Source organism: Mycteria americana, chromosome 3, assembly GCF_035582795.1.
Source record: "Mycteria americana isolate JAX WOST 10 ecotype Jacksonville Zoo and Gardens chromosome 3, USCA_MyAme_1.0, whole genome shotgun sequence".
NCBI classification, from domain to species: Eukaryota; Metazoa; Chordata; class Aves; order Ciconiiformes; family Ciconiidae; genus Mycteria; species Mycteria americana.
The window spans coordinates 68,659,512-68,671,292 of record NC_134367.1 but is presented as its reverse complement, the minus strand read 5'-3'; the positions used below and the strand labels follow the sequence as shown (position 1 = coordinate 68,671,292).

General features: G+C 38.0%; 1 protein-coding gene across 1 annotated transcript; it reads right to left on the bottom strand.

The window, feature by feature from the left end:
* Window positions 1-1,385: 1,385 nt before the first annotated feature.
* Window positions 1,386-11,666, bottom strand: LTV1 (LTV1 ribosome biogenesis factor). The gene is made up of 11 exons (XM_075498895.1): window positions 11,632-11,666; window positions 10,163-10,294; window positions 9,473-9,661; window positions 8,346-8,433; window positions 7,270-7,390; window positions 6,233-6,482; window positions 5,376-5,503; window positions 4,275-4,414; window positions 3,946-3,998; window positions 3,001-3,201; window positions 1,386-2,398 (listed from the first exon to the last, which is right to left on the bottom strand). The coding sequence occupies exons 1-11, from the start codon at window positions 11,632-11,634 to the stop codon at window positions 2,285-2,287; spliced, it is 1,419 nt and encodes a 472-aa protein (XP_075355010.1). The 5' UTR covers window positions 11,635-11,666; the 3' UTR covers window positions 1,386-2,284.
* Between the last annotated feature and the right edge of the window lie 115 nt (window positions 11,667-11,781).

Genomic DNA, 11,781 nt, shown 5'->3' with positions numbered 1-11,781 from the left:
ATATGTGCCTGCTTTTGTTCCTTACCTTTTCCCTCAGATTTTACCACACTTCAAGGCACACAGTTACGGTTACTAAAGGGTTTCATTGATTACAAGTGTAGAGGAACAAAGCAATTCTCTCACCTTTTTGGCTCTTAATTCTATTGCCTCTGTTTAAATGTCTTTCCACTTTTGTTCCCAAGCAACATCTTTCTGTGTGTCTGTGCTTAGTCTGGACTATACTCTTCAAGCGTCTCCCTCTGCCTCTCCCATCTCTTATTGTCTCCTCATCCCCTCAAGGTTTTGACTGATACAGCTTTTTTTTTTTTTTTTTTAAAGGAATTTAGGTACAAGCACAGTATCACTGAATCAGCAATGAGAAATCAGGAAAAAGGACAATTTGCCATAGATTAGTTACTTCAGACATGTACAAAGGCAGATGAGTTAAGGACTAGTAAAGAACATGGGCGCTGTCTTTAGTAAAAGATTCTCCTTTTCAGTAAATCACAAAATCACATTCCACCCAAACCACTGAACAGCATCTGTTACTCACTTGTTCCGTTTAACTCCTTTCCTGGTATCTGACTCATCTCAATATAATGGTTTCTCAAATTTCCTCTTCTGCGTTGTTATCAGGAGTCAGAGGACTAGGTGGTCAGTCTTCATTACTCAAAAGCTCTCACTTCAAGTTACCGTGCATCAGCAATTACATAATTAACAATTATGACACAGGCAGACCCTGCTTAAGCCTGCGAAGCGTGAAAACTAGTACAGAGATCAGCTAAATGAAAACCCTGAAACTTGTTCTAATCTTAGCGATGGTTTCTTCTGATTTGGTTAAGACAGACTCTTGAACAATTTTAGAAGATGAAGGCTTAATCTAGATGTGAATACTGTATTGACACTTCAGTTCTCCAAGCAGTGATCAAGAGACTTGTAGTCTTAAATGCCTGTTTATTCCCTTCTCCCAAAACCATGTTCCTTTATCAATTAAAATATATTATAAAAGCCTTCTTCCAATAAAAACAAGTACTTTGAATTGTTTCTGTACATTAAAAGGCCTCATCAGTCCTTCTGTTAGCTTGTCTCCACCTAGTATTCACAAAACTATTTAAGGAATATTTAAGATGCTTTGAATTTAGTAGTAGTCAAGTCACACTACTGCTGTGTTGGTTACTGTGTTCCTTACCACTAAAATGGTTAACTCTTCACCCAAAGGCAGATGATTGCTCAGTTTATAGTCCTAAAGACCTAAAGCTGAGGGATTCTTAGAAATACAGAAGGATTCAGAAGGATTGACTACAAGTCCTATTCATTTCATTCACGTGTATGGACTGGTCACTATCAGAAAAGTTTCTGTACTGTGCATGTGAATTAAAGATCACACCAAGCCTAAAGATACTGGCCCTCTGCTCATCTTCAGAAAGTCTCTGCAACAATTGCAGTGGGTCTTAAGTTTGTATTTCAATGAAATCAAACTGAATGCAAGACCTGAAGAACAGTATTTCAGGAAAATCAAGACAACGTTTATCTGCAATATACAGTATTTTTCTAAGTATCTGCTGTTTTGTTTGCCATCCTACTGAGACTGAGTACTTTCAGCAAAGCTGATTTCAACAGCAACAGTAAGGGTCACTGACTACTGCAACACTTGTTGCGACAGATTTTATTTGCTAAGAAATTTAAAACTCAGGTTAGGTAACAGGGATGTCTAGCTACACAACAGCTTTTCAGACACCTCTGTTTACAAAAGGTTATTTTACATCTTTCGTAATAGTACCCAAACAATAAAAAACCAACCCAGAAAAAAACCTAAGGAGTGGGTGAAAACTCCTTGACTTACAAAACTGTGCTATATCAAGGCACTATATTCAATCATCAGTATAAGGGAGAGAAGACATAAATGGATATATTGCTTTGTAAACTGAAATAATTTAATAGAAGAATCTAATCAGATAAAATCTGTAGGATTCTGCTGATTTGTTAAATACATTCAACAAATATATATATAAAACTTTGTCCAGTGATAGATTGTAAGAAAAGTATTTTTTTATAATTTTAATACATTTCTACTGTAATGAAACTTTGCAACAGTTGCCATGTCACTCATGACAGACTAGACATCACTAATACATTGTTTTATGTATAACTTCATTTCAGAAGGAATGACAAGTTACTGGTTCTGGTTGCAGTAACATCTGAATAACCCCCTCTGAGCATGACTGGCAGAGCTATGAGTTAGCAGTTCCCTCCTCAATACAAATGAAAACTTAAGGATGTTTCCACGATAAGTTCCTCAGTTTTGTCAAGACAGCTTCAGTCCTTGAATGTTTTGTTTCAGATTGAGCAACTCTTTTTCTTGCCTTGTTTTCTCCAGTTTGAAGGCTAGCTTGTTGGCTTTCTTCTCCATTCTGCGTTCCTGTGCACATGAATAATTTACAAAATAGGCATAACGTGCAAAAAGAAACCATTCTAATTAACAGTTCTAGATCATGAAAACAGCAGCGATCTGGACAATAATATTGTTTATCGCACTAATTATTAGTAGTCAAATTATTATGTGTACCACCAGGATTATCATCTTTAATTAGCTGAAGCTTCTAATATGCTGGCAATTTCTGTTCCTAAATAAAACAACTAGTATATCATTGTGGCCAATTAGATTTTCCACATTTCTTTCAGAGACTTTTCACTTTGTGTCATCTTAAACATCCAAACTGTTTTCTTTGCTTCCTTAGATAATAAGGAAATATGAGGGCTCCTTCTGAAATTATATATGTAATAGTGGCCACAATAACAGACCAAAACTTCCATATAGGAAATTAGGATGACAAAATTATGAGGTTAACTTCCTTTCCAGTAGATTTTTTTTTAAAGAAGTAATAATTAGTCCTTTGAGACCAGCAAGTTTTTCCCATTAATTTCCAGACACAAGAACAAATGAACTTTAAAAAAGTTCATAAGACAGAATTCAGGTAATATAACAACTTTTTGCAGGGTTTTATTTAAAATAAGGTGTACCTTTCGCTCCTCTTTTATTGCCTGTTTTCTAGCTTTGCGATCCTCTTTGCTCTCGTCTTTGGAACGGGGCTGTGTTGATGCTCTTGGCAGGTCACTGCCATTAATCATTTGCATGCGTTCAATCTGCTTAGCAGTAAGACCTTTCTGGGGCAAGATATGTAGGGGAATTCCAGTCTTCTGGGAAATTTTTATTGGTTTGGGCTAAAATAGAGAGCACACGTGTTAATGGTCCCTAGCTTTCTCTCCAAGACTGCCTTATCAGTATAAAAACATTAGATTCAGATTTAACAGTAATAAACGTGTAAGTTTCCTCGTACTATTTTCTTCCCTCAGAAAAATACACATTAATCCCAAAGTAAGAAATCAAACACACCTGTGAGCAGAACCTGGCCTCCCAGAACTAGAAAAATTTTCTCCCTTTTTTTCAGTGGTATTTAAATAAAAAAGAACTTAAGTAGGCACTTAATATTCCTTTATAAGCTTTCAAGAAAAAGGTTTCCTTTCAAAATCTCACACATCTGGAACATCAAACTGTGCTCTAAATGATGGGGAAGGTCTGGAAGGCCAAAGAACTAGAATAAATTGTTTCAAACTGTGGAAGGGAAATACAAGCCTATTTTCAAGAAAAAAAACCCTAATATGTGGTTGTGAGACACAGATTACACAAAGGTGTATCACAGATAACAAGAAAGTAAGTTCCTTGCTCTCTACATTTCTGCCTAGCTATTACTGAAATTTTGAGCTTACTAATTTTCCTTCTAATAGAAAAAAATATAACCAAACCCTTCTTCAGTGAAGTAGTAATACCAGATGCTAACACTCTCCACAACCCTCTTTTCTGCTCCCTCCTTCTTTTAAAAACAGATATCCATTGAGAAAAGAATCACTTTTGTCTCAAATTTTCCCAAGCCAGGTTGTTACTCAGAATAAATTTAATGATTTTACCTTTGATGGCTCCTTAATAAGTGTTGGGTGATTATATAAGTTTGAATATGTACCTAGGTCACAAAGAAAAAAAGTAGTGAAGAAAGGCTTGCAAATAGAAATTAGGTAAATTTATTATAGATTGTACTACTATTTAGTCTTTGAAGATACAAAATTGCAAGAATTAATTTATCCACACAAAAGCAGTAGTTTTATCTAGCAAGAATTCCTCCTGTTGTGCTCCAGAAGCATAAACCATTTTACCTAAAGCACTGTTAGAAAAGTTCTGAGATCACCTATCATTTACTTTGAAATCCTAGGAACAAACAAGAAAACTCCAAAATACTTACTCAAAATGGATTCACAATCCCACTTTTCTTTTGGTTCCTCAATAACTACAGCTACTATTTCTTCCTTTTCTTCCTCACTTTCTTCATTCACAAGAGAGTCTAAATCTTCACAGGGTTCAAGAGCATCCAATTTCACACAACTTTGAAGAAGTGCAGAGAAGAAAAAAATAAGGTTCATCTTTTCTTGAAAATGTGTAATTATGTAAACCCAGTCTCCCCTCAGTAAAACCCAAAGAAAGCTATTTCTAATGAAACTTGCAGCAAAATTAAGTTTCCTTAAGTAAGCATCCCCAAAATAAACCAAAACATTACGACAAGAGACGTAGTTGACAAAAGAATTATTTCTGCATTTCAAAATTATGTGGCACACAGTATTTGTGATTGGAGGGCAGGAAAAGAAGAGAGTATACTTCTTAGTCTGTAAGCAAGGCAGCTCTAGAGATGATTACGCACTCTGCTACTGACCAGTCATCTTTCACTACAAGGGACGCATTACCTTTCAATCAGGAAACACAAGACTAACATGAGAACATTTAGCCATTTAACTTCGGGATAATATCACCTGCTTTAAGACAATGCGAATATACTGTGGAAATGCAGTCTTACATTGACACGAGGTTGCTTTATAAGGACTGATTTTTGCAGTGCTCCAAACAGTGGTACCCGTGCAACAGTCACCTGCCAGCTTATTACCATGTAACTAGGTAAACAGTGGAATCAGCTGCATACCAGCAGGACAGACTACACTTGGCTACAAAGTCTCTTAAAAACAAAAGTAAAGGTATAGGAGAAAATAAGTTACACTAAAAAGGGAAAGGAAGAATTCCTCTAGGTATTACTTACGCTAAATTCAATACAATTATACAAAAGGAGCATAATCTCACATAAACCAACAAAACACCTCCTCTTAATTTTATCATCTCATAAACTAAGGTCGACAGTCAATGACATTAAAAAAATGGTTAATACTCATATGTAGCTGCTTTTATTGTGGGATGTAATCTTTGAGTACATGAACTGGAAACAACATACCCAAACTTTCAATATAAATACAAGATTACATAATTACTTATGTGAAGCAGTACTTCTGGGAATACGTACTTCTTTGCTTTCTCCTTGTAGTAATCATTCAGGACTTCCTGCAACCGAGCATTGTCCGTGTCAATATAGCCTTCTAACTCCACATTATCCAAGGCTCCAATTTCATCTTCATCAAATTGTTCAAAAAACTAAAATAAAGAAGTGGATATCTGTAATTAGATTGCATTTGTCACGCAACTTCTTGATAGCTTAAAGAAGATCTACGCATTTCTTTCTACTTGCCCCTTTTTCCTCTCCCCTCTCATTTGCTGAACAACTGCCAACCACATCTGCAGTAGGATTTCCTCCTTACTGTCAGTATTCTTTCAGCATGGGAGTCACAAAGTTATCTTTTAATAATATATAAATCAGCTTCCAGAAACTGTTTCTTATTCTGATGCATTATTTCAAGCTGTACATTAAAAAGCCTGTCACTGCTCAGCACAAAAGTTACACTGTATTTTCACTGCTCTGACATCATTTCATGAATGTATACTTGGCACAGTGGGGAGAAAGGGTGAAAAGTGAGTCTTTACCAGGCACTTGTACATGATTTGCTGTGCTGAACTGAGCCTCTTGGACAAAAGTGTACACCAACTATGAATGCTCATTACAGCAACTGGAATAATTTTGTTTAACTACGTCAGTGTTAGGCCTTTTAGTAGCGATTAACACTATAACCTATGTGATACAAGCCACTTAGTGCATACAATATTAAATGCGGTATATGTGCAAAGAACAGCTGTTTGGTGCCCTGCCTACTGAAGGCAGTAAGAATTTGCACAGGCATACAGGACACCACTTTATGAGATGAATCAAAAGACAAAGAAGCATTTAACAACCTTATGTTTAACAGTTAAATTCTTGAGCTGCCTCACCTTCTCAAATCTGTCATCCAACAGGGTTAACTGCTCATTCCTTCTCATTACCGAAGAGGTCATAGAATATTCTGTGAAACGACTCCTGGTTTCTTCTTGCATAAAAAGAAATTCTTCTGTCTGTCCATTAACCCCATCATCTGATAAAGGACCTTCTGAATCATAGTCTTCATCATTACTGCAACTATCCTTTTCATCACTATCCTCCTCCACATCTTCCCATTCATCTTCATCCTCAGCCTCTGATCCCCTGAACGGAAGTATAAAACAGTTTTAGAATAATACACAGACCTTTCCACAGCTCTGACCCATGTTGGATTATCTGAAACAATCTGGCAATAATAGATTTAAATCTTGAGAGGCAAAGATAAAAAGTGATTACTTGCAAGCCAGTAAAAGAAAAACAAGTTTAGCAGTAACGGTGTTGCCAAAGTCAGCACCATACTACTTTTGTCTGAAAGCTGAAAACATTTCTGATAACTGTTGGATCACACATCTGCGCACTGAGAGTGAGGTTATGTTTAAATTCAGCTATACATGTCATAGTGGAAAAAGAAAAATACTAGCTGCATTCTTGAATATTGAAACTAGCAAAATTTCTCATTGTTCATAGAATGATACCAAAACCTAAAGAAATAATGTGCAGTGGGGTATCACATGAACTATTTGTAAAGATTCTGGAAACACCTGTTTGCCTTCATCAATATTACTACTGACATATTTTAAATGTGATAGATGGTAATGTTTTAAATAGTTCAAGAATCCTATTATTCCATACATTGCATCTGTAAACAAATACATATAATCCATGAGCTCAAAGTAACAAATGAAACCCATCTCTTGGATAACACATGAAAATTCAATTTTGTAAGCTACCACCCATATGAACCCAAGGTAATACTTTTTTCCTTTAACACACCTAAGTATTCAATTTGAAATCTGAAACCAAATTCTTGCTTCCTACAACAACACATGAAATAACAAATAATATCATTCCTATTTACATATGACAAACAGTTCTACAACGCTCTATGTACCCTTTCTGTGGTTCATTTGCTTGTAGAACAAAATCATCTTCCAGGATATTTTCTGGATTGTCAAAGTCAAAATCATCATCAAGAGCTGCAACAATATCAGGGTCAAAATCTAGCCGTGGTCCTAGAAAGTTAACAAAACAAAACAAACAAAAAACCCAAAACATAAATAAGTAAGTTCCTCTGACTTTACAAACCTACTTTCCTGGATAAAAAACAATCCAACTAGACTGTTAATTTGCATTAAGGAAAGATTAAACCCAAGAATCACGAAATTCCTCAATAATATTTGTAGATTTGATACAAGCCAGGGCAAGTCACCAGCCTCTTGTCAATTTTCCTCATCCAGAAAAGAACATTCCCCAGAGGTCTTAAGCTTCCATAAGTGTATTTTAATATATTTTACTTAGAATACTGTAGAAGGAAAAAATATCCAAGGTGAAGTACTGTATGATCAACTGCCAACCCTAGCTCCGACCCCCTAAAATTCCCTATGTTACAAGAGGTCAGAAAGTGTTTCTCTACTGCAATTAAGAGTAGTGTCTTTAGCATCCTTCTGTCAGGACAGAGAGAACTACCACAATTACTTCCTGTTATAAAATATTATGATAGCTGTAAAGTGAACGTTCAGTGCAAGTATGGATACATAACAAAAGCGTACTTACAGCCTATAACACTGAAATAATACTAATGAAGGGAAGTAAACACCACTCAGCATTTGAAAAGAGGAGAAATTTTGAGAGTGAAAATCCAGTTCCAGACTTCGATTCAAACAGATGGAGTAATAAATCAATACTATTATCTACAGTTTTCCCCTGTTATTAGTTTATATTTGCTATGCAATAGTAAAACCTCATGGATTCTGTCCCCCCCCCCAACCAAAGCTAAAAAGCTATTATTAGTGAATCACAGAAATAGGTCTCAAATTGAAACACAGGTTTCTTACAGATCATTCTTTATGTCTGCTATTGAGCCTGTTCTAAACCAAAACTAATATGACACTGTAATCAAAGCCATAATTACCATCTAGTACCTAGACGGCAACTCATGTTCCAAAAAGGTAAAAGATTTAATGATACCTGAAACAGGAGCAGCTTTATTTAACAAGCCCACATCCTCTTCAAACTCTGTGGCAAATACTGAGGAAGGCAACTTAATAGATGGAGCCTTAGAAAAAGAAACAAAAAACCAACATCACAAGTTTCTCATTTGAGCTCACATTAACAAAAATGTGCAGATAATCACACGACCAGAAGACACTCTGAGTGCTACTTAAATATTTAAGACAAGTGCTACTTTATTGGTGGCAAATTTTCAAAGTTATGCAATGAAAGCTAGGTAAAGTGTTAGCAGCATTAATTCTCATGTCAATATTCTCCACATATAGAGACAGTATTTTTGCATCTCTGAAGCTTTTTAGAGAATGGTTGTACAGCAGGCACAATGCAATTTGTAATTTTTTTTGCTTTGGAGAATACTAACACACATTTGAAATTACCCCTTTATTGAAAGGCTTATTAAAAGCAGCTTACTAACATAGACATGTAAAATAACTTCAAATCTTATGTAGTTATCACCAAACTGTACCTGAAAGGTATTTCTGACTAAGAAATATCGGTTTCAACTAAAATTACAGTATTTGGTTAAACCAAACTCCCTCAGTTAAAAGTGACTGACTGGCAGTTGCATACTTCATTGCCTGAAATTACGTACTGATTTTCCATTCCAACATGATCTAGTATCATGGAATTCCACAAGTTGCGCCAGGAATTGAAAAGTTTACTTTTATTCCCTCTGGGTTCTGTTACATTCCACTTTAAAAACATGGCGTGCTGGTAATACAACCTGGTATATTCATAACTCCCAGAGCATTCAAAAGTTCTAAAAATCTTAAAAACAAATGCCAACCCCAGAAAAATACATGAATTGTTAAAAAAAAAAAACCTTTGCAAGCCATCTCCGTCAAGAAAAGCTTGTCATGGGTACACAAAGCTTTTTAACACTGTGCTAGCAAAATACTGTTCCTCAATAAACTTTGGCTTGTCAACTTTTGTTTCTACTTGTAGGAAAGTGTGATTTTGGGTCAAAAGGATCCTATATATAGACAACATTCACGATAACACTTGTTGAATATGGTTAATGCATCTACAGGATGCTAAACTCCAAAGAACAGCATAAGATGATTATTAGCAAAAATACTACTTACTGGAACTCGCTGAATTTCATCTTCTATGTGCCCCTCACTTGTGACAACAATTCTGCTTTGCTGTCCACGCACAGAAGGGACAAGCTCAGAGGGACCAGAGGCTTCTTTTAGATGCTGCAAATAGTCATAGTCATCATCAAAGAAGACTCCATACTTCCGCTGCTCTTCCTTCCTTTGCTCCTCATGCCCCTTGAATTGTAAAAAGAAATACATTTAGTTACTTAAGTCCATTTAAAACTTATTAGCAAGAAGAAAAGTAATACATCTGTTGAGAACACCTGAATTCTAAAGTCCTTGTAATCTTCTCTCCACTCATTACCCTAACGCACAGCCAATTAGAATGTTGTAGCCATCTGGTTCAGTGTTCAGGTGCTGTCTGAACAGGACTTTAAACAACTTTTTCCATAAGCAGCATAACTAAAGCCTGTTTTTTCAGGGTGGGTCAGCCAATCTTTGTTGTTGTTTCTTTAATATGTTTATATCCTTAATGCTGGTTAGTCATCCTTCAACCTGTCAGGTAGTTACTTGGAATTATCAAATTCCCTACAACATCCCCTTCTTTTTAATAAGGCGGACCGAAAACTACCTTCTCTCAGGCTATGTTTTTGAATTGCAGGATTGCATATCCACTTTTCTCTCCTGTAGCATTTCTTATCTGAATGAACCTCAACATTAAAAGCGAGTATTTACTTTCTGTGTAGGCAGCAGAACTCTCTGGGGTGCAGTATCATCAGCAGCAAGCGGATCCCTCTGACTTCTGTGCACTAAGTGAAATGTTACTGCTTTCTTCTTCTCTATGAAGGGTTTCTTTTTCTTGTGAGGCTGCAAAAGGACATATGGTTAATCATTAATAAAAAAAAAAATATTAAATGTACCTAAAAAGAATCTTTTGCCTAGAGCATGCTACTGTATTCCTTTTAAGGCAATGTCGTCTTATAAACATATACTTAGACAAAGCAAAAAGAGACCAGTGGTAGCTTAATTCTTCTCACCACATGCACAACAGCCATTTCATATGTTCTAACAGCATATGCAGCTGCATTCAGCTGCAAAATGTCAATACATCGGTACAATAAATATTTTGTTATAGCATATACATATTAACATAAAATCCTAGAGAGGAATTTTTAAGTAACTACTTTCTAAACACTGCGTCAAATCAGAAATAAACTTCATCCAAGAAACACAGGAAACTAACATAAGGAAATGCATCTAGACACACCTAGCTTCTTGAAAATTGTTTAGACAGCTGTTCCTACACCAGTAATTCAGTATCAACCATGAAAACTATTGACTGCCCCATTACACAGACATAGCTCTAACATCAAAAATGTATCTACATTCTGAATCAACAAAAATCGGAAGTGTTCTTAACTGGGTGAAAGCCTGTTCTACAAGTTAGCACATCTGACTTGGGGAAATACTTTTCTCAAAATTTCCAGCTTTACTTACCTACCAAAACGTGTTAATAGCAGATACATGCAACTCAGAAACTACTCTACAGATTTAACTTATCTTCTTTACCTGGTAACTTTAAGTATACAACATTACACACTATGCCATCTCAAAGTTCAGAGCATATCAACTGCCACCATACGTTTTGTGTTAAAACCCCTCAAACTGCGCTTTAAAACCTTATGCTTGGAGCAGCCATAAAAGGAAATACAGTAAGTTTTTGGAAGCAGGCAACGTGCTGCCCCCACAAGCAAACTTGCCGGTGACCCATGGTACAGGCGGGGTGCTTGTAACGCACCGACGCCGCGCGAAGCCGAGCAGGAAAGCCGCCCCCCCGCGGCTCACCGGCACGGCCCCCGGGACCCCGCCTTAGGCTGCGACGCGCCTCAGCCGCTCCCGCCCGGGCGGCCCAGGCCTCCCCTCAGCGCGGCTTCTCCCACGCCGCCGCTGCCTGCCTCCTCCCCGGCCCGCCTCCCCCTCTCGCTCCCCGTCCCGGGTCCGGGGCTGCCGGAGCAGGCCCCACGAGCCGGGCCGGGGAAAGCTGCCGGACAGCCCAGCAAGCAAAGCGGGCCGGGCGCCCCTTCTCCCCCCCAAACCGCGCTACGGAAACGGCCCGGTTTCAGCCCAGCCGCTGGGGGAGAACGGACAGACGCGACAGTTGGCCAGCCGCTCGCGGCCGCCCTGCCCCCTCCGCCCCTCCTCACCATGGCGCCAGGGCAGGCCGGGCAGCGCGCGCTGCCCGCCGGCGAGGGGAGTCGCTACGGCCGCTGCCGGCACCCCCGCTCCTGCTCGCTCTCACGCGGGCCGGCCCTCAGCACCGCCGAGCCGCGGCCTCCATCTTGGGATAAACCAGT